This window comes from Mandrillus leucophaeus, unplaced genomic scaffold (assembly GCF_000951045.1).
Source record: "Mandrillus leucophaeus isolate KB7577 unplaced genomic scaffold, Mleu.le_1.0 Scaffold584, whole genome shotgun sequence".
NCBI lineage: Eukaryota > Metazoa > Chordata > Mammalia > Primates > Cercopithecidae > Mandrillus > Mandrillus leucophaeus.
In genome coordinates, this window is record NW_012106297.1 from 214,992 (window position 1) to 238,840 (window position 23,849).

The 23,849-nt window shown below is 35.2% G+C and overlaps 1 protein-coding gene across 1 annotated transcript in view; it reads left to right on the forward strand.

Annotated features, from left to right (window-relative positions):
• HMCN1 (hemicentin 1) overlaps positions 1 to 23,849 on the forward strand; it is a gene marked incomplete at its 5' end in the record, with an annotated part of 290,930 nt that overhangs the window by 197,699 nt on the left and 69,382 nt on the right. Inside the window, 13 exons of the mRNA XM_011999163.1 lie at positions 58 to 182; positions 410 to 593; positions 1,203 to 1,300; positions 2,173 to 2,451; positions 10,113 to 10,309; positions 13,493 to 13,574; positions 14,720 to 14,856; positions 18,818 to 18,959; positions 19,980 to 20,124; positions 20,815 to 20,942; positions 21,254 to 21,410; positions 23,013 to 23,134; positions 23,476 to 23,640. Of these exons, the coding sequence (XP_011854553.1) occupies positions 58 to 182; positions 410 to 593; positions 1,203 to 1,300; positions 2,173 to 2,451; positions 10,113 to 10,309; positions 13,493 to 13,574; positions 14,720 to 14,856; positions 18,818 to 18,959; positions 19,980 to 20,124; positions 20,815 to 20,942; positions 21,254 to 21,410; positions 23,013 to 23,134; positions 23,476 to 23,640 (1,961 nt within the window). The remainder of the gene's footprint in view (positions 1 to 57; positions 183 to 409; positions 594 to 1,202; positions 1,301 to 2,172; positions 2,452 to 10,112; positions 10,310 to 13,492; positions 13,575 to 14,719; positions 14,857 to 18,817; positions 18,960 to 19,979; positions 20,125 to 20,814; positions 20,943 to 21,253; positions 21,411 to 23,012; positions 23,135 to 23,475; positions 23,641 to 23,849) is intronic.

Sequence of the window (23,849 nt, forward strand, 5' to 3'; positions counted from 1 at the left end):
ACTTAGTGAAATAGATTCAAACTCATTTCAGCCCCTCTGTTATGATATTTTCCATAGAGTGAGTGCAAATGGCAGCACTTTAAACATTTATGGAGCTCTTACGTCTGACACGGGGAAATACACATGTGTTGCTACTAATCCCGCTGGAGAAGAAGACCGAATTTTTAACTTGAATGTCTTTGGTAAATATGAAATATCCCCCTCTTTGGATAATGCTGCCTTAAGAATCTACCAGTAGAAGTGAAGGTCCAGCAGCAGGTGTCTGGAGCATTTAGTTTTAAATTTGATCCCTCCGTTTTTTCCTTTTGGGATACAATTTTGAAATGAGAGCAATTGTAGTTGAAATTATTTGAACTAGTAATACATAATACATCCATTTTCCCTTTCTCTCACTTTCTCCTCGACACAGTTACACCTACAATTAGGGGTAATAAAGATGAAGCAGAGAAACTAATGACTTTAGTGGATACCTCAATAAATATTGAATGCAGAGCCACAGGGACACCTCCACCACAGATAAACTGGCTGAAGAATGGACTTCCTCTGCCTCTCTCCTCCCATATCCGGTTACTGGCAGCAGGACAAGTTATCAGGTCAGCTTTTATTGTGTCTGATTTCCTAAACAGATGAAGTAACTGTGATTGTAGACTTTTCCTTCATTTAAACAGTGTTGAAGAAATGTTTTTTTCTAAGCCTTTACAGTTTTTTTCCCCTTTAAGTATATTTTTAGTAGAGGGAGGACAACAAATATACACTTGAAATGATTTTTTTATCCTTATTTAATTGCTTTCATTTTTAAATAAAATGTGTAAAGTGTTCTTTTATAGACAGGTTTGTTATCACATATGTATTTCCAGGAATTACTGTTTTAGCTAAAACTTTATGTGGCAAGGTAGCAGGAAGATGCCTACTATGATAATGTGATTTTCATGTTAGCAGCATTCTCTATTAATATATATTTGAAAAATATTCACCTCTTAAATTGTGCTGTATTTCCAGTGGTTTATTGTCACTGCCTAATCAACTTTGTAGAATAAATTGCATTTGAGGCCCCTATATTTTGTGATGGATGGCTATAGGCCTCATAATTAAAATTTCCCAACATAAATTACCACCTATAGCCTATTTATAAATCATAACTATTTTATGTGTATTTGTTGCATGGGATCACGTGGTGAAATGTTGGATCAATTGTTCCTCAGGATTGTGAGAGCTCAGGTGTCTGATGCCGCTGTGTATACTTGTGTGGCCGCCAACAGAGCTGGGGTGGATAATAAGCATTACAGTCTTCAAGTGTTTGGTATGTGTCACAGAAATGACCCTATTACTTTACTATGTCAAGTATTAAGCAACAGACTTATCTTCAGAAACTGACTTCCTCAGAGATTTAGAAATCTGATTTTATCAAAAAGGATTAGTGAAATAGGATCTTACTGACTGGAGAATGTATTTTCTTCCAAGGGGTCCATATTATTGGACCATACTGTCTGTCTGTCAAAATACTCTACTGATCTAGAAATTTGCAATAAATCAAGTCTAATTTTTTGAAATAGCATTTCAATCCAGACATGACACCAGTCTTTTCACGTAAAGAAAAAGTGAAAACTTTTCTAACAATATTAGCAGCTTGTTTAGAGTATTCAAACTATGAATGGATGTATGTGCATATATGCATGTGTGTATGTGTATATATGGAGAGAACGCAATACCTTCCATTTCGGAAATACTGAAGTTTGCTGATCCACATTTCTCAATCCCCAAGAGCACCTCATTTAAGTAACTCTTTATTATAATCTACAAATGACTTACTCTATAACTTGATATTATTTTATTTATACTGTATAAAGTAGTTAAAAGAATACTACTAAAACTATTATATACATTACAACAAATTAACGAGATGGACCGAAGAAGTTGAAAAATCACCAAAATTTAAAACACATTGTATGTTCTGTAAGAAAACAATTTTTAAGTTTTATTGCTAATATTTGGAAGGTTAATAATTAGCATTCCTAATAGATATTTTTATTGTAAAGTCCTTAATTACACAATTTTAAAGTATATATTTTTATCAACCACAGAAACATTATAGAATTATTCAAAAGTTTTAATTTAAATTGATCTCAAACTACAATAGACATCCACATTTTGCCCATGTTGTTTTCTATGTAGCCCCACCAAATATGGACAATTCAATGGGGACAGAGGAAATCACAATTCTCAAAGGCAGTTCCACCTCTATGGCATGCATTACACATGGAACCCCAGCTCCCAGTATGGCCTGGCTTAGAGATAGCCAGCCTCTGGGGCTTGATGCCCATCTGACAGTCAGCACCCATGGAATGGTCCTGCAACTCCTCAAAGCAGAGACTGAAGATTCGGGAAAGTACACCTGCATTGCCTCAAATGAAGCTGGAGAAGTCAGCAAGCACTTTATCCTCAAGGTCTTAGGTATGTAAACATTGTGGTCAATGTAGAATAACTGGAAAATAAGTGATAGTGAATATTTAGTAAAAAAAGTATAATTCTTAGAATCAGTTGCGATGAGACAATTTTTTGAACAAATTTTATTGCATTTTTATTTCTTTTATAATTCACTTTGACTTACTCTCATCTGAAGCATGTTAAATTTAAATTGTATTCTTTATCTGTCTGAAGAGATGAAAACTCCAGCTCATAAAACATTATTCATTCATAAAACCTTATAACCCATTGATAAGTAGCTTTTTAAACTTTTGCCAAGAATTGAAACCACATCTGATTATAGAAATTTGATGAAAAAGCATAATATGGATACTATTATATATTATCCCAGCCTTTAAATAATCCAGTCTATAGATTATAGCTGGAATAATCATTTCAAATAGTCTAGTTCTATTTATTCTTGTGTGCATTTAAATACTTAAAATATGTATTCCAATGTTCTCAATGCAACAGTTTAAAGAGAAAACACTTTTCTTTGAAGTAAAAACTGTTAACCTCCGAAGACAAAGGAAGATAATGAAATGAATTATTTCAATAACCAAGACCTTTTGGCATTTTGTTTGTTTTTTTCACTATGAAGCAAGTGAGACCCCATGCTCCTTACATAGCAGAAAATACACCCTACAGAGAAGAGCAAAAGTAATTTTGGCAAGAGTCTTGGTTTGGTGGAAGTTAGCATATGTGTCAGAGTGTGTCATAATCTTTCTCAGAGCACCTATTAAAATTTAATTATTTGTGTAACCCTAAAATTCTGCTTCATCCCTAGTTAAGCTTTATGAGGGCAGATGTCTTCTTATTGCTGCATTCCCAGTGCTTAGCATGACATTTAATACATTAGAGACTATTAATGTGTTACTTGTTGGATTAAATTGAACCAAATTAGTTACTTTCCAGATGGATTAAAGGGAGTTTCGTCTGTAGAGGGAAACAGAACAATGATTCTCTGGAGTAGATGCTACATCCATAGAATGGAGGCTGAGAGTAAAGGAAGTTCTCCAGGATATTTAGAGGCAAAAGAAAACTACAACCCAATATCCCTTTTCAATATAGTTGCAAAAATCCTCAACAAAATACTAGCAAACCAGATTCGACAGTATATTGAAAAGATCATTCACTCTGATCAAGTGGGTTGCATTCCAGGGATGCAAGGATGTTTTAACATACACAATCAATAAATGTGATACATCACGTTAACAGATAGGACAAAAATCATATGATCATTTCAATAGATGCAAAAAAAGCATTTGACAAAATTCAACATTCCTTCATGAGAAAGATGCTCAACAAATTAGGGATAGAAGATACATACCTCAACACAATAAAGACTGCTTATGATAAATCCACAGCTAACATCACACTAAACAGGAAAAAGTCGAAAGCCTTTCTCCTATAAGGTCTAGCACAAGATAAAGATGCCCACTTTCTCTACTTCTATTAGACATAGTATTGAAGTCCTAGCTAGAGCAACCAGGCAAAAAAATAAAAGACATCCAAATTCGAAAGAAGTAAGTCAAATGCTCTGTTTGCAGACAGCATAGTCTTATATATAGAAAACCTCTAAATACTACAGCAAAAACTCTTAGAAATGATAAACAAATTCAGTAAAGTTGCAGGATACAAAATCAACATACAAAAATCAGTAGCATTTCTATTTGCCAACAGCAAATTATCTGAAAAAGAAATCAAGAAAATAATCCCATTTACTGTCAGCCCTTCATATGTGTTGGTTCCACATCTGTGGATTCAAACAACTGCATATCAAAAATATAATATTCATTGGATGTGGAATCCGTGGATACCAAGGGCCAACTTTGTATCTATGGGTTTCTCAAGGCCTGCTGCCAGGCTTAATTAAGCATCTGCAGATTTTGGTATTCACAGAGGGTCTGAAACCAATCCTCTGGAGATACTGAGATACAATAGCTATCCAAAAAAAAAAAAAAGAGATACGTAAGAATAAATTTAAACATCAGTGAAAGAAATTGAAAGGAAACAAATAAATGGAAAGATATTTCATGTTTATGGGTTGGAAGAATTAATACTATTAAAATGGCCATACTCTCAAAACAATGAGATTCAATGCAATTTCTATGAAAATACCATTGACATTCTTCACTGAATAAGAAAAAAAAAAACTAAAATTTGTATGGAACCACAAAAGACTCTAAATAACCAAAGCAGTCTTGAGTAAAAAGAACAAAGCTTAAGGCATCAGACTACCTAACTTAAAAATATGCTACAAAGCTGTATTAATCAAAACAGCATGCTATTGGCATAAAAACAGACAGATAGACCAATTGAGCAGAATAAGGAGCTCAGAAATAAATTCATGCACCTACAGCCACCTGATTTTTGACAAAGGTCCCAAGAACACATACGGGGAAAGGATAGTCTCTTCAATAAATAGTGCTGGGAAAACTGGGATGCCCACATGAAGAAATATGAAACTGGACCTCTATCTTTCACTGTATACAAAAAACAACTCAAAATGGATTAAAGAGTTAAATGTAAGTCCCCAACTACGAAACTACTAGATGAAAACAGAGAGGAAATACTTCATGATATTGGACTTGGCAAGGAGTTTTCTGGATAAGACCTCAAAAGCATTGGCAACAAAAGCAAAAATAGACAAATGGTATTATATCAAAGAAAAAGCCTCTGCACAGCTAAGGAAACATTCGATAAAGTGAAGAGACAACCTACAGAATGGGAGAAAATATTTCAAACTATACCTCTGATAAGGGGTTAATATCCAATATATATAAGGGACTTAAGAGCAAAAAATGAAAGAGCACAATTTTAAAATGGACAAAAACCTCAGCAGACATTTCTCAAAAGAAGACATGTAAATGGCCAACAGGTATATGAAAAAATCCTCAACATTACTAATCATCAAAGAAAGGCAAATCAAAACCACAATGAGATATCACCTCACTCTAGTGAGGATGGGTATTACCAAAAAGACAAGAGGTAACAAGGGTTGGCAAGGATGTGGAGAAAAGGGAACACCTGCACACTGTTGGTGGGACTGTAAATCAGTATAGCCATTATGAAAAACAGGTTCCTAAAAAAATTAAAAATGGAACTACCATATGGTTCAGAAATCCCACTACTGGAGATATATATATATATATATATATATATATATATATATATATATATATATCTCCAAAGGAAATGAAATTGGTATGTCAAATAAATCCACGTTTATCACAGCACTATTCACAACAGACAAGATATGTAATCAACCTAAATGTTCAACTATGGATGAATGAATAAAGACAATGTAGTAGATATACACAATGGAGTACTATTCAGCCATAAAAAAGAGTAAAATTCTGTCATTTATGGCAACATGGATGAACCTGGAGAACATTAAACTATGTGAAATTAGCCAGGCACAGAAAGAAAATACCACATGGTTTCACTCATGTGAAATTTTAAAAAGTTGATCTCATAGCAGTAGTGAATAGGACAGTGGTTACCAAAGACAAGGGAGATGGGGAGTTGGTCAATGGGTACAGTTACAATTAGAAAGGAAGAATGAGTTCTGGTGTTCTATTGCAAAGTAGGGTGACTACAGTTAACAATGTACTATTGTCCCTCTCAGAATAGCTAGTAGAGAGGAATTTCAATGCTTTCACCACAAAGAACTGATAAATGTTTGAAGTGATGGAAATGCTAATTACCCTGATTTGATAATGACACAATGTATACACGTATGGAAACATCACATTGTACCCCCTAAATATGCATAATAATTATGTGTCAATGAGAAAAAAAAAAACAAACAACTGTGTGTCTGGGAGGTGCAGGGTGGGATTGGGTAGCAAATTCCTGTACATCAATTCACAGAACGAGAGGAGTAAGAGGAGATGACATAATGTGATCCTGTACATTCATTATTCACATATCAAGTATTATTGAATATACATTATATGACAGGTATGTTTCTAGCCATCATTTAACTATCATTATGAACATGTATGGTGTGGCAAACACAAAAATGCATCACTAAGAAAGATATGATCTCAGCCCTCAACTTCCTGCATCTGTGGAAGACAGATACTAAACAAGTAATTACTTTTCAGCTTGATGAGGATTATGTGGATAAAATAACATTCTGTAGGATGGTAAATTTCAGATTCGATCTCCTCAAGCATAAATCTGAGCCCTGAAGAGTAGGACTGTAGAGATGAGTGGGGAATTTTATATACATTTCTCACCTAGAGATTATACAATTTGAATTGTCAATTTACACTCCCTGAAACTGAGTGTAAGAGGAAGAGTAGCAAGAGACAAGACAGGAACTATATATGGGCAGAGGACAAACTATGCAAAGATCTGAGAACTTTGAGGAAGTTTGGACCTCATTATCAAGGCAATGGAAGAATCTTAAGGAGAAATATGTTACAGATGGATTTCACTTCCAAAAAATCCCTCTGACAGAGTGAAAAATGAATTGAAGAGGCTGCTGTATTCATACAGCCCTGTAAATGCAGGGGCCTGGTCTAGCATGTGGCCGGGGGAGGCGGGGGAGGGGAAGAAAGAACCCAGGAGCAGAATCATAGACTGGTGCGTTTCTGGATGAAGCAAATTAAGGAGAAAAACAACAATGTTATTCTTAGTGGAATTCTTAAAGAACAGCCTGCCGTTTATAAAGTTGAGTTTATAAGCAATAATTCCTCAAAACAGATTTGAAAACGGGCTTAGAAGAAAGATGAGAAGTTTTAGCATTTCAGCATCTGTTGAAAATTAATTCCATTAAACTCTGGAAAGTTCTTCACTTGAAGCAGTGCTACCACTCAGAATGCAAACATCTTAACTTGGGGAAATACTCTTTATTTAATTCTATCCATGTGGTGGGGAGGTATCATGGTATATTAGTGGTTCTGAAAAGTCCAATGTGGCTAGACCACTGAAAACAAGGGAGAGCATTATACAAAATAGGGGGTTTTCATAGGGCCAGGTCATAAAGGACTTTGTTGACCACATTAAGAAGTCTGCTTTTTATCCTGTAACAATGAGAAATCAGTCAAAGTTCTAAAAATGGAATAACAAATAGAACTACAGTTTGAGAAGAGCACTCTGGCTATAAAATGCAAGGCTACTTGGACCAGGACAAGAATGGATTCTGAGAGACCAGTATAAGGAATTGTGCTTGGCTGTGAATTACAGAGCTGAAATATGGTGGGTTAAACAAAGTACTTTCGTTTTTCTCATTGAGATGGCTGGAGGTAGGCAGTTGTTGCATTGGTTCAGCAGTTCAAATATTTTCAGTTCTTTTGAACCTTTACAACATGGTTGTTTGGTGATCATGCAGTATCTGCTCACCCCTAGCATAACTAGATGCTGTTCTAGATGCAACAATAGAGCAGGAAACTAGGAAATTTTGCCCCTTTAGAAAAGAATTAAGACTTTCTTACAAGCCCCACAAAACCACATCCACCTACATCTCATTGGTCAGAACTGTCATATATCACTCCATCTACTCCATCTACTCTCTGCTAAAGAGACTGGGAAATGTAATTTGTTTAGCACATTGACAACCCCAACAAAATTTGAGTCTGTTAATCAGAAAAAAATCAGTAATTTTGGGTAGGCACCTACAACCAAGAAGAAAAAAAACATTAAGTAAATGGTATTGTAGCTCAAATTAGAGTGAGGGAGATGAGAGAAAAAGGTGTATTCTGGAAATAAGTCCAGTGGAAGTATTAGGACTTGGTTGTGGATTGGAACACAAGGAAGTGATGAAGAAGGTATCAAGGATGACTCTTACTTTCTGGCTTATGTGACTAATTGGCAAATTCATCACCTAGATGCAGAGAATACTGGGAAAAAAAGAAACAGGTTTTGAGAAATAAGACAATAGATTCAGTCTGAATACATGTTGAGTTTTAAGTGGTTTTCAAACATCCAAATGGAGATGTTTATTTGATAATTGCATTTAGGAATCTGGAGCTCAAAAGAGAGTCTAGGCCGGAAATGTAAATTCTGGAGTTATTGGAGTATAGACAACTCTTAATTCTGCCCAAAGTACAGGACATATGGACAAAACACAGAGTAAAATAGGTCACAATCACTTAACACAGGTAAGATCTGGACAGTCTGGGGTTTGAACCACTCAAGAACATGTTAATACTATTACTGCTGCTACTGTTTTAAATCTAGTGATTATAAACTTTGGGGTGGGGGCAGTGAGCATGCCAGATTAATCTTTGTATTCATGGTGACTGACCTATATTAAATAACCAATAAGTAAGAGGATTGAAATTTTATAATTGGTTGAGAGAATCAAGAAATGATTTATGGTTTTCACAAAATGAACTTGAGGACAATATAACTTTGATGGTACTTCAGCATGCTCAGTTGGGGGACTATGAGGAGCAAGAAAGGACTGAGCTTGTTGACGGATTTGAAGTCTAGGTTACATATAAGTATGTTAAAAGTAAATAATGACAACGATAGATTTAGACCATATTGTGGAAGCCTTGGAAACCATGATGAGTTTTTATTTAATTTTAGGAAAGCAGATTTAGGAAATTTGGGGAAGCAAATTTTAATAATACCAACAGCTGGGGCATAAACACTGTAGCAGTAGTAACTTTTTAAAAACCTTTAATTGTAAAATAAAACATACAGAAACACACAAAAAAGTGTATAATATATCTCACTGACGCCACACACGGTTCCTATTAGGTAAATAATGTTGGTATCCCCATTTTAGAGGTTTGCTCAAATACATGGAGCTAAGAATTGTTGACACCAGCATTCAAACTTAGACTCCAGATCTTCTGCTATGAGTCACCGTTCTAAACTATGTGCCTTATTAAGGAAAAACAAACCTGCTAACCCCTGGAGCTGTCCAACAGCTATTTTGGCTGCCTTGTCAAATACTAAGCTGGAAGCTTGAATTATGAAAATGTCATAGAAAACTCGAATGGTCATTGTAAGGGGAATGTGTTTTAAAGGAATTACCAAAGTTGGTAGTAGACTAAAGAATCTTAATGTTTCTTCCCAGTGTTTAGATTGTTTGACCTTCTCTTGAGAAAGGTAATTTTAGAAGTATAAGTAACAAAAGAGGAAGTTACTCCCATCCAGACATAACAAATGTGTTTTATACAGAAATTATCTCCAAGTGTAACTATTTTTTCTTCTGCTTAGTCATTGTTTCCTCTCAAAGCTCTTCATGGAAAAGATGATAGCAAAATTCCACAGTATTTACACATTGCTTTTGTAGAAACTATTGGTATTTAAAGATACAAAAACATAGTAACATGCTAAGTCCCTCTCAAAAAAAAAAAAGTGGTACAAGTTGGGTTTGGTTTTTATTGTTTTCAAATCTTTCAGTCAAGTAAGACTGTTCTAATTAACTGAGTTCGATCTGTTGTTCTATAATTACATGGTAATGAATTGCCATTTACTTCATTATCTCTTATGTGCATGATCCATCCCTTTTGAAAGTGTGTCAATGAGAAACGGTAATGACATCTAGGAATTATTTCACTTTTCTTGTTCTAATCAATTTTTATGTGAATGTGAATTTGTGTTGGATTCTCAAGTTTTTCTAACGAGAAATATTTTATGAAATAGAGGGTTTATTATTGTTTTTTATTCCCTTTAAATAGAACCACCTCACATTAATGGATCTGAAGAACATGAAGAGATATCAGTAATTGTTAATAACCCACTTGAACTTGCCTGCATTGCTTCTGGAATCCCAGCCCCTAAAATGACCTGGATGAAAGATGGCCGGCCCCTTCCACAAACAGATCAATTGCAAACTCTAGAAGGAGGAGAGGTTCTTAGAATTTCTACTGCTCAGGTAAGTGTCAAAGTTCACACAATTATTTTAGGTTAGGTCAAACTTCTCATTTGCTAACATATGAGAATTGTTAAAGAAATCACGTCTTTGAATCCTTATATATCACAACTCTGTGTAACTTGAGCAGGATAGTTTAGTCCTATGATATGCATGATTGGGTAACTTAATTAAAAGGAAGACAAAGCAGTATCATATTAAACTCTGAAGAAAGCAAGATATCTTTCCATTAACTTTTGCAAGTTTTCACAGTGCTATAAGTGTTAGTATATTTCCCGAAGTTCTTAATTTGTGCTATGTGGCCCTTAATGGAACTGGCAAAAAGCAATCTGACATGCACATATATAAGGTTTCAAAGAACACTTGATCTCCAAATGAACTAGCAGATATGAAAGTCTGAAGAGACAAAATTTTTCAAATAATGATCAGTTCAATAAAACTGACTGGTTTAGTTTAAGGAAATGGATCTGAAATGTGAATATATTAAAAGAGAAGTGTGCCTGGGATGTCTTATTGTAGCAATCTTCTATTCTGCTAATAAAGGCAAACTTTATGTTGTAATTATTCTCCATCTGAGCCCCAGTGTCATCATTTATAAAGTGGGGATAAAAATAATAATCATGCCTCATTCATACACTGAAGTATTTAAAGAAATATTCCAACATAATGTGCCACAGGCGTGTAGTAAATGCTTTAAAAAATAAAAAGGATTGTTCCTGCTGTTGCTGTTGTTGTTACCATAATCATCATTCCTCTGAATGTAGAATAACAAATTATTTGATCATATTTTGTTTGCATTTTTCACTGAGAATGGAAAAAAGGGAACTGGAAGAAGAGAGCTAAGGATTATAAACTGTCTACTGTGTCCTGTTGTGTTCATATCTGGGCTATCTATCCTACCCATTCCCCTCATGGCAACTCTGTGAGGCAATGTGTCTATCCCACAAATCGCAGAGAGATTAAGTACTTATCTGCCAAGTATTCACTGTTGCTCAGTGATGGAGCTAGGCCTCAGTCCTTAGTCTGATTCAGAAGCCTAGCCAGTGCATCTCAGCACAGTGCATTTCTAGTGTCTTGGAGCACATACCTTCCATTCCCCTTTTTTCTCTCCATTTCAAACATTGTAGTAACTTAAGAGTCAGGTTAAACTAAAACCATGTACTGAATCAAAACTCTTGAATGATATAATTTCAACAAACAAAAAGTAGGCAAAAGAATTTTGTGACATTAGGAACAGCATGGAGACAGGAAAGTATGTGGAATAGAATAATGAATATTTTAAAAATGACAAATAAAGCTTGAAAGGGAAGTTAAGGCCATTATTGTAGGTCTTAAAGGCAAGAACAAAAAGGCGGGTTGTAACAAAACAAGATGAAGTTCTCATAGAATGTTAAATGATGGCCAGATTTCCCATGTGTTCTAGCTATTGTGGAGAATTCATAAGACCTAAGATATATGACATGTGTCAGCCTTCAAGAAGGTGCTCGATGTCTAGGGGAGAAAAATGACTGTATACATAAGATACAATTGGATATGAGTCAATAATAGAACCATTAAAAACAGTATGGAAGTGGAAAATTAAATATGATCAAGTCCCCAAACTGATTTTGGTTACTCTGCTCCTCTGTTTTCATAGCGTTTTGTATATACTTCTGTAGTAACACTTACTGCATTTTATTTTGCTTATCTCAACTTTGTTTTTTTGTGTATTTATCTGCAACATCTACTTATGCCTGGTACATAATGGATGTGGATGCTTTGCAAATTGCAAATTGTGTAGCATAGACAAGAATTTCCTAAAACATCTTTTGCCAAACACTACTTCTGTAATTTATCCCAAGAGGAGAGGGAACTACTCTATGACTAATAGATTTAGAAAACTTTGTATACTGTACTCTCCTTTGTGAGCCATAATGCATGTCCACCTCTGCAAAATCTTCCTCTAAAGATACATGCTTAACTATAATTTTTCTGACATTCTATTAGTAAAACAAGACTTTAGAAACTAACTACAGGTGATGTCTGTGGGTAGCCAGAAGGGCAGAAGTTGTCAGGAAATATTTTGTGGAAGAGGGAACATTTAAGAGCGGTCCTGAATGATGGTTCAAGTTTGGCTGAGTCAAGACAAGTGAGGGGATGATATCCATTGTGAATGAACAGAGTTGGTAGAGAAGAGTTAGTTTTAGAGATTTTAAAGATATGATGAGAAATTTAGAAATTATTTTTAGGAAACAGCACATCATTTTAAAATTCTTTATTGAATAATAATGTAAGCGTTCTTTTTCTAAAATCGTATTTAAGTGTTTTTCCAAACATTCTAGTCTCAATGTTTTTGAGAGGAGTTTTTGCAGCCTATCAAAAAGTGTTTCCATAACCTGTAAAGTCAGTTTGAATGTAAGAATTTTTTAAATGCCAATATTCTGGGAATGTTCAAGTACTAAAATAAATGAGAACAGGATATTTCTATTTTTCCAAAATACATTTTTCGCAGTAGTAAAAGCATCTGTTTTCCAGAGTATCCTCTACATGTACATGATTATGGGTTGTGTCTACACAACGTCAAACATGTGAATGAACCCTAGCGTTCCATGGAAACCATGCTTGGGGATTTTTAAAGTAATGATTTTGGTTTTAGTTAGATAATTATAGATCCTGCTGTCAGTCTGACCCTATTTCTAACACATTACATAATATAACTCTTTTGTTTCACCATGTATATCAAAGGTAGAGTCAAGATGAGATATTATATATTTGATTTTAATAGCCAGGTATTTTATTTATCTGTTTACTTATTTGACATTTAATTTTCTTGAGAAAGGCTTTGTTTTAACTTTTCAGTCTGCAGTTTAAACCCATGAATATTTGTTACTTCAATGAACATTGAGGATATAGCCTATCACATATGATGCTAGATCCTATATATATCTACCTTTTCAGATATCATTAAATACACTTAATATACAAACATTCTTACCTCAATACCAAAATCCTGTTAAAACATAGGTTTGCATATAATGTAGATAACAACCTATGCTTTCTATCAGAGTGCTAATCATAGTGTTAACAGTTTGCTTTAATTATCTTGCTTTTGGTCTGGGATTATTTACATTCATTCTAGTGGATATTTATTTTAATAACAAAGACTAACATGTTAACATTGTGTAATTCATTATTTGGGTTTTGTAGGTGGAGGATACAGGAAGATACACATGTCTGGCATCCAGTCCTGCAGGAGATGATGATAAAGAATATCTAGTGAGAGTGCATGGTAAATTTGGCAAAAGCTCCTACAGTCTATCATACACACACCTGATTAGAAAAACCTGGGACAACACCACAGCACATCACAAGATATGTTTATAAGTTAGGGAATATATATTTTGCAAATCTGATTCTTATATTTGACTAATCAAATGCTGTTGGGGGCAGTTCATGGATTTTTTTGAGTTATTTGATTAGTTTCTGCATTAATAATTTGTATTCATTGGTTTAAAATAATAGAATATAAACTATGATGAAGAAAATTTAAAAATCGAGAATCTCATCAAAGACTTTTTTGCATATAAATGTTTTGTCACAAAAATATGATGATAGAAAATGTATGTTTATATGGTTTACCTATAGAATTTAACTTGCTTTTATCTCAATACTTTGGTGAACATTTTCATGTCAAGAAATACATTTTTATAACATAATTTTTAGTGATTGTATAGTATCCCATTTTACTCCATATTTTTGGATGTTTAGGCTATTTCTATATTTTTTCCAATATAAACAGCCCTGCTGTGGATAACTTTGCATGCACATGTCAGCCTATTGTCAGATTACTTCCTAGCAGAATTGGGCCAGTTAGACTCCCTCATGGGGAGGAATAATTTAAAAACTAACAGATCTTTGGTTCATTCTCATAGCCTGAATGACTAGGCAGTGCAAACTATCTGGGATTTAAGTGCCCCCATCATCCCTACATACAAATCAAACCTGCCATTAATTGACATGCAAATTCTGCTTAAAAAAAAAAAGCCACATGAAAAAGACTTTCAGTGTATTATGATGGGCACTCTCTGATTCAGTAATTTTTAAATCTTATGTTCAGATAAAATTATTACCAAGTTTATAACCTGGACAAAGGATCCCTTCTTTGTGCCTCCGTTTCTTTACTGTCAAATGGTGAAAATAATGCAATTTTATTACTTCTATCATTCATGTGGTTGTTGAAAGGATTTCTTTACTTAGTGTACATGAAAGTGCTAAATAATTATCTAGGCTGTAAATTAAATGAGTAATGTTTTAATTTTATGACTCTTATTATTTCATATAGCAGAACCAACATTTTTTGGTTACCTATGATAATATAGATCATGTTACAGCTCATTTTTTTAAAGCTTTTGTTGTATTTGTTCTCATACCCAGTACCTCCTAATATTGCTGGAACTGATGAGCCCCAGGATGTCACTGTGTTACGGAACAGACAAGTGACATTGGAATGCAAATCAGATGCAGTGCCCCCACCTGTAATTACTTGGCTCAAAAATGGAGAACGGCTACAGGTAAATTTTTTGATAAGCTCCACAAATTCCTTTTTGAGATTAAAAAATAAAAAACCAGCTCTAGGGCCTTTGCTAGGTACACAAAACCAACTAACATCAGGCTACTAATTATTCAACATTGCAGCAGTGAGCACAGGGTTTTTAAATTAGCTTTATTATTTGCTTTATTATTTGCCTTTGCCGGGGTAGTTAATAGTTGGTCATGGGTCAAAGAAAGCTATTTAGATTCATGACACTCTGGAACTTTGCCAAAGTATGTATTTCCTTGTGCCCTTGCATTGAAGTCTGATTTGAAATACTCACCTATTTGTTAAGACAGAAGAAACCAACAAAGTCTCAAAATAACTGCCACATCTCTAGGGAGAATGCTTCTTTTACTGAATTTCCCTTGTCTAAGCTTGGACCTCATGAGTGACCCCAAAGATACCAGGTGTCTGAGACTGGAATCCGTGAAGAACCAGTTACTGGCTGTCTAAAACTTGCCATGCTCAGATGATACCTACCTGCTGTCATAGAGTGTCAAAGGCCAGGATCTTCAGTAGCCTTTTAGAGACTACTGAAAGCTTTGACTGTGAATGTGTTGATTGTGATTATCCTAGTGATTTTTTTCTTCTTTGTTCTTCCTGATCCTCTTATTGTAACCTATACTTTGTTTCTAATAGTTAATTACAAAAGGGGATTATGTCCCCTAACATCTAAGACATAAAGACTTCCACCACCACTAAACCACACAAACACCAAACGTGGAGGGGCTGGGTTCTAAGAGTTACTAACATGCTAAATCATCATGCATATCACTTAACCCTCTGGTACTTCAGTTTCTCTATTTATTGTGTGCCTACTAGAATACTAGGTGCCATGATTGCTACTGAAAATAGGCTTTACCCTCAAGGAGCTCACACACTATCTGAGAAGACAGGTTAGTCAAAGATTATAGAATGGATACCACTAATAAATTGTATATTAGAAGGATATGTAGAAACAGAGATGAGAAGCAAAGAACCCAGACTAAAGGGTAAGGAACAGCCCATGGAAGTCTCTAAAGATGAGCTCAGTTTTAAAGGATCAGTATATACTGGGTGAGGCCGGAGAAGAAAGTGATTCCAATTACAGGTAATGGCATGTACAAAGCTATTACAAGAAAAGGAAGGCTGCTGGTCTGAGAACTGCAAGTAGCTTGGTATACCTGAAATAGATCTTGGTTAAAATCTTTGCTGATTCCCCATAGATTTCAGGATCCTGGTTAAACCACACAACTGAGCTCACAAGCCCTTTCATGCTCTGACTTTGCCTCCATAGTCTGATCTCCCATGTGTGCACTTTACTCCAGACCATTAGGGGTAAAGGTAAAAACTGAGTGAATGTTGATGATGGAGAAGTCTAGGTTGATCCCAGGTTGACCAAGTGATGGCAATCCTAGGAAAGGGTAAGTTCACTAGTGATGAAAAATGAAGAAAAGATGAGTTCAGGTTTAGACATTTTGAGTTTGAATTACCTATATTTTCCAAGAGGAGACTGTAGAAATCATTTAAAAATATTGGCCCGTATTTCATCAAAAAAGGCTTTGGTTTCATGGTCCATATTTACTTAAAAAAAAAAAGCGGCCTTTGATGTAATCATCATGGTATAATCTCTTGTTGAAGTCATAAGTTTGTAGGAGGTTGACTAGAAAGCAGAGTATGAGAGTCCCAGTTAAGTGAAAATAAAGCTTTAGGCAATAGTAACAATTACAAGGTGAGCATAGGAAAAAAGAAGATGAATGAGACTGAGCAGGAGGACTCAGAAATAGGATTAAAAGTAGGAAACACTGGTGTATTAAAAGTCAAGGAAAAGGTCAGGGGTGGTTAACAAAGGCCACAGAAGGTACAATAAAGTTGTGTCCATTAGCTTTGGTAATACATATAGGTAATTAAAGACCTGAGCAATGGTTCTTCAAAGAGTGATCGAAGTAGAAGGCAGGTTACAGTTGTTTGGAGAGTAAATGGAAGAAGAGGAAGTAGAAGCAAGCGTGAACTGTTCTTTAAAGATTTCTGTATGTGTATTTGCTGAAAGAAAGAGATTGAAGACAGAGGAAAGAGAAAGATCAGTTTATATGACAAGTTATGTTGGATAGGGGAGGTATGAGACCCAGGCACAGTTGAATGGGTTAGCCTTGTCGAGAAGGGTCATCCATTTTCTGCAGAGATGGGGAAATAGAAAAGAAGGTTACATTCATACCCAAGGTGGGAGGAGGGGAGAACTGCTGGTGTGGGGCTTTAATTTTCTCAGTGGAACAGGAAGTGAGATTATCAGCTAAGAATGAGGTTCTATCAGGAGACAAGTTAAATTTGGAAGAATTATAGGTGGTCTGTGGAAGGAAAACCAGAGAAAATTGTAATGAGACTTAATAAGTTAGCAGAAAGTACTGATATTCATGGAAGAGAAACATTATGAGAATCAATCTGAGCCAGATGCGGTGGTTCACGCTATAATCCCAGCACTTCGGGAGGCCAAGGCAGGATTGCTTAAGGACAGGGGTTCAAGACCAGCTTAGGCAACATGGCAAGACCCCACCTGCATAAAAAAAAATTAGCTGGGTATGGTGGCGCACATCTGTAGTTGTAGCTACTGAGGATACTGATGTGGGAGGATTGCTTGAGCCCAGGATTTTGAGATTACAGTGAACTATGATAGCACCACTACTGCAGCATGGGTGACAGAATAAGAATCTGTCTCTTAAGGAAAAAAAAAATCACTCAAAGTTTTTATTAGCCTAAAAGTCTGCTATACCCATATAAAAGTTAAAAATTAAAATATTTTTTATAGAACTTACTATACATATTTAAGAAATCGCTTATCCTCATCAAAGGTAACATAATTTTATCACTAATAGCCCCAATAGAAAGGACTAGAGAAAATGTGTGAACTTTTCAAATAAATGGACCTGAACTGCATATTTTACTTCGAGCAATGTTTTATTAGAAAGATATATGTATCTGGGACCAAGCTCATACGGTAGAGAAATCTTATTTGGACTATTCTTGAAATGCTTTCATCTTAGGTACAATGAGAGACTATCAATCTTTGATGCTATCTGGAATTTTTTAACAACTATGATCATATATTTTATCCTTAAATTACTTGTTTATATATGTAGCTCTCCAATTAGACTTAATAGCAGAGATTAGGTTTCATTGTGCTATGTTTTCATAATTTTTGGTCTATGCCTAGTTACAAAATAAATTCTTAAGAAATATTTGTGGTAGTTTATTTACTTATTTTTTAAAAATATTGGAATACAATGTTTTCCTCTAAGTTAACCAAAGTTAGTCAGCAGGCTTTCAGTTATAAGTGACAGAATTCAAATTCAAACCAACTTAAATGAAAAGGAAAAACAAAAAGGAAATATATTGGCTACAATAATTGGTGAATTTCCAGAGGCTCTAACTATATAATGAGGCATCTATCCTTTCTCTGAATGAACTCTACTTGTATTGCCTTAGATTCAGGACAGGCTGTTTCCACATGATAAGACTGCCACTAGGCTTAGGTCATCCTCACAACCTGTGATTCTAGGAAAAAGGGCACATCCTTTCCCTGACACTCCCAGCAGAGTCTAGAGGAGGACTCTGGTAGGCCTGACTTAAGTCACCTGCCCATTCCTGAATGGATCGTAATTGTCAAAGGAATTGGGGGCATAACGTCACTCATTAAAACAGTTCCCAGGGATTTTTGATACTACGAAAATGGTGGAGGAGCAGACAAAAGCATGCTGACAGACAGCAGCTCCTGTTACTTAGCATCGCTCATTAAAACAGTTCCCAGGGATTTTTGATACTATGAAAATGGTGGAGGAGTAGACAAAGCATGCTGACAGACAACAGCTCCACAGTTTGCTATAGTTACTTTTGATGCTGTGAAATAATATTTACTCTCTTTTCCTGACATTTTAATGGTAAATTTATTTACTTGCTGAATCCAGGCAACACCTCGAGTGCGAATCCTATCTGGAGGGAGATACTTGCAAATCAACAACGCAGACCTAGGTGATACAGCCAATTATACCTGTGTTGCCAGCAACATTGCAGGGAAGACTACAAGAGAATTTATTCTCACTGTAAATGGTAAGAAAAGGTATTCATTGTTCCACAATTTAAAAATCTGACCAAGGGCATTCAAAGAGATGATAGCTTTTTCTTATGTGCATACTAAATGAAGCCTTGTACTTATCTTACTGCTTTTGAAAAAGGCAACATGGAGTATTTGTATTAGATCTATACTGCAAATTAACTCAATTTCCAAAAAACAAAACTAGAGATATTTTAGTCTATCTTAGAGAATATGTCCAATTACTGTTAGCATATCATGATGTTTTATGTCATTCAGAATCAGAACCATTGAGGAAGTCAATACACTAAATCACTGGATGACAAATAGCCCATCATTTAGTTCACCTTTATTGATGGTGGCTTGAGAGTACATATGTGCCAAACAGAGACTGCCATAGGACTGTAATTTTGTTAAATATAGTATCTGAATGCCAACATTTAGGAATATAGACTTTTCCTCAAAACAGTCTATTGGATATTTAATATATAAAATTTTACAGAATAGTGGGTGACCCACACAACTAATATCTCTAATACTAAAATTAAAATTCACGCTGTCTATTCCCATATGAACTCAATGATCAACAAAATGCATGCTCTGAGAATTGCATGATTGATCACAGATGTGCTTTTTGTTAAAACAGCCCACTTTCTGTTCTTCATTTAAAGTGAAGCTGTTTCAGTGTTAACATTCTCTGACCATTATTTGCCCAAAGAGAAATAAGAAATATCATCTTTAATTTGCATCAGACTAGAGCTGAGTTTCATTTAAGCCTCTCTCACAGTAAGCCAGATTTCATACACCATATAAGAGATTTAAAATCCCCCTGCCTACCTACCCTTTATTTTTAAACGCAAAGTATCTCGAGTAAGACTTCAGTAATTAAACCTCAATTATATTTATACCAACCTAGATTCATGTAGACAAAGCTATACATTTGACTCGAAGCTCATCTTATATTACATCTTCAGTGTCTTCACGCAGGCTGTGTTATTTAGTATCACTGAATTTTTTCATGTGCATCTCTTGTTCAGTTCCTCCAAACATAAAGGGGGGCCCCCAGAGTCTTGTAATTCTTTTAAATAAGTCAACTGTATTGGAATGCATCGCTGAAGGTGTGCCAACTCCAAGGATAACATGGAGAAAGGATGGAGCTGTTCTAGCTGGGAATCATGCAAGGTAACAATACTGGAAAATTAAAAAATGCTGTAAGACCTGAAATACAAATTCTTAAATTTTTTTTCTAGTGCACTATTTTGGTCTCATTATGTTTAGAATTCGCATTTCATCTTAATACAATAATCAAAATGTAGTATTTTATTATTTTTCTGAGACAGAGTCTTGCTCTGTTGCCCACGCTGGAGTGCAGTGGCATGATCTCATTGCAACCTCCGCCTCCTGGGTTCAATTGATTCTCCTGCCTCAGCCTCCCAAGTAAACTGAAATTACAGGTGCATGCCACCACGCCCAGCTAATTTTTTGTATTTTTAGTAGAGATGGAGTCTCACCATGTTAGTCAGGCTGGTCTCAAACTCCTGACCTCAGGTGATCTGCCCACCTCAGCCTTCCAAAGGGCTGAGATTACAGGTACGAGCCATCACTCCAGGCCCAAATTTAGTAATTTAAAAGCATAATCCCTGAGGCTTATGTCTACATAATGATTATAATCCATTCAAGATCACAAGCCCATCTGTTATGCACCTTTGCGTCGTAACTTTTTCTTCCACCAAGGGTATTGTAAACATGTGTCATCTGAAACAGGAAAAAAACTGAATGGATTTCACCAAGTGTTTAACATTTCCCTCAGTCAAAATATGAATAATCAAAAAAGGCTGATTCAGAAGACTTCACTTGTGGTTTCTCTTGCAGATATTCCATCTTGGAAAATGGATTCCTTCGTATTCAATCAGCACATGTCACTGACACTGGAAGGTATTTGTGTATGGCCACCAATGCTGCTGGAACAGATCGCAGGCGAATAGATTTACAGGTTCATGGTAAATACACTTTATAGATGACATCCAGTCTCTGTGTCAAATGCTCTTTGATAGCCTAAACTAGTGAGGTCATAAAGATCTTGACATTGAAGGCTAGTTAAGCAATTTACATTGTATTATGAATAGTCAAGCCCCAAGTTTTCTCCTTAGTATAGTTAATATCATCACAGCACTATTAAAATTCACAGAGCCTTGTTTGCTCATAACTATGAGGCCAGTTAACAATGACTAATTTCAGTTCAGCAGAAATATTTCAGATGGCACACTATTTGCTGACTGTGTTTCCTTCTTATTTGGTGACATTGTCTTAGTTCCTCCATCTATTGCTCCGGGTCCTACCAACATGACTGTAACAGTAAATGTTCAAACTACTCTGGCTTGTGAGGCTACTGGGATACCAAAACCATCAATTAATTGGAGAAAAAATGGGCATCTTCTTAATGTGGATCAAAATCAGAACTCATACAGGTAAGGATAATTTAATTGAAAACTCCCACCAACTATTTAGAAACAGTTTGTAATGAATCAACATTTTAATTCTATCAGTGGGGCCAGCAAATCTATGGACTATAACAAATTAGCTAGCATATAGAGGGATTTTTTTTCCTTAATATGGACTTAGGCTTTCAGCCTAAAATATTTTTCTGAATTATAGGTCATCTTTTCCATACATAAAACCCTGTGGATGAATGTCAGTGATTTTATATAGGATTAGATTTATATCCTGCCTTGTTTAGTACCTTTTAGAATTTTATAAAGGTAAAGAATAAGAACATCATTTTATATAAAAGAAAAACTATTTTGTAAAAATAAATACAAGCTTTAGTTATAGAATAAAACTCAAATTTTACACCTTAAAATACAATTTAGATATTGGCAGAATGTGTGTAGGGAGGAAAAACAGCATTTCCTCCATTTTTTTTTTTTTTTTTGCCTTTTTCCAAGCTTTACTGCCATAGCTTATAATATGGCAATATCTATTTTTCAAAGGCTAAACTTTAAATCACTAAGAATTTCTGATGTTATAGATGAGCATCATTTTTTGGATCTTACCTGAGCTATTAGATCGTTACTCTGTCAAACATTTGCTGTCGCACTAAAAACAAATGCTCTCTTATGTCCACTTTGACAAAAATCAGTTCCAATACACCAGGAAATATAAAACTAGGAGTGCCTCAGTTGAAATTCTATCATGTCTCTTTTTCACCCTTTTAATCTTTTGGCATTGGGAGGTTCAGTGACTTGCAAGTATACACTGTATGGAAAATGTGCTATGCTTTTTAATAAAAAGGTGTGTCAAATATGTTTTTATTAATGTTTTTATTAAACCATTTCTATCATGCATAGTGTGAAGTAAAGTAGATATTCTAATTTAGATTTACTTTAAATCATGTATGTGTATTTACTAAACCTCCTAAAATGTGAAGTGTTCTAGATTTTAGTTTTTTTTATATATATATACACACACACACACACACACACATACACACAGTTGTTCAAAACTACATATAGATAGATATAGATATATAGATATTGCCATATTATCTACAAAGTAGCCACACATTTAAGGAGACATGTGAAGTAGGTAAAGGGGTGAGACACACAGACTTGTCATTAGTCATCTGTCAGTGGAAATAAACAAATATCAACCTGCTAGGTTATTGTAAAATTTAGAGATAATTTATGCAAAGCATTTAAGATGGTGCCAGGAGTGAATTTGATGCTCAGTAGACAGTGGCTGTTATCAGTATTCTCATTGTACTGTATTTCTCCTAGGAGAGCAAGGTTGATCATGATATAAGCATTCAGAGAATGTACGATTCCCTCTTCAGACAATTCTTCCAAGAATTACTTCCTGTAAATATTACATCAAGTTTGAGGCTCTAGAAAGCCACTGCCATATAAACAAACTGTAATGCATAAAGTTTGCCTCAGGCACATGATGTTAATTTTAACATGAGGGAAGAGTACTGTTTTCATCAATTTACAACATGGTACCGTGTTAAACTAGCTGGGAAAATTTGTGAAAACCTACATATAGTATCTCATGCTTTGAAATCTGTCTTCCAGGCTCCTTTCTTCAGGTTCACTAGTAATTATTTCCCCTTCTGTGGATGACACTGCAACCTATGAGTGTACTGTGGCAAACGGTGCTGGAGATGATAAAAGAACTGTGGATCTCACTGTCCAAGGTAGAACTGGCTTGGAACATGGATTGAAACATGATAATGCTATCACTTCATCATTCCACTACTTTACAAAAGGGATCCCTTTTCTTTCCTTTTTTTAAACATTTATTTTAAGTTCATGGGTACATGTGCGGGTTTGTTATACGGGTAAACTTGTGTCATGGGGGTTTGTTGTACCGATTACTTCATCACCCAGGTATTAACCCAGAAATAAAAGGAGGAATCCCTTTTATACTTACCTAACTTTCACTTTCAGCACAAAAAGATGATGTATGATAAGTCTCTGGAATTCCTTAACAGTTGGAAATGTGTAGTTTTTTCCCTTTTTGTTGTTGTTGTTTTAGTTCCACCTTCCATAGCTGATGAGCCTACAGATTTCCTAGTAACCAAACATGCCCCAGCAGTAATTACCTGCACTGCTTCAGGAGTTCCATTTCCCTCAATTCACTGGACCAAAAATGGTATAAGACTGCTTCCCAGGGGAGATGGCTATAGAATTCTGTCCTCAGGTAAGACCAAGCTCAGTGATTTCACATCTATCGATTGTATTAGTTATTGATGCATATTCTTACCTGGTCTTTGTTGCACCAGAATAAAAGAATAAAATATGCATGCATTCTTAGACTTAAAAATCTGGAAAACAGATTGTTAAAACATATTTTTCACATAGGAAGGGGATCTAGGGAATGAAAGAAAAAGAAGTCTGGAAACAAAATAA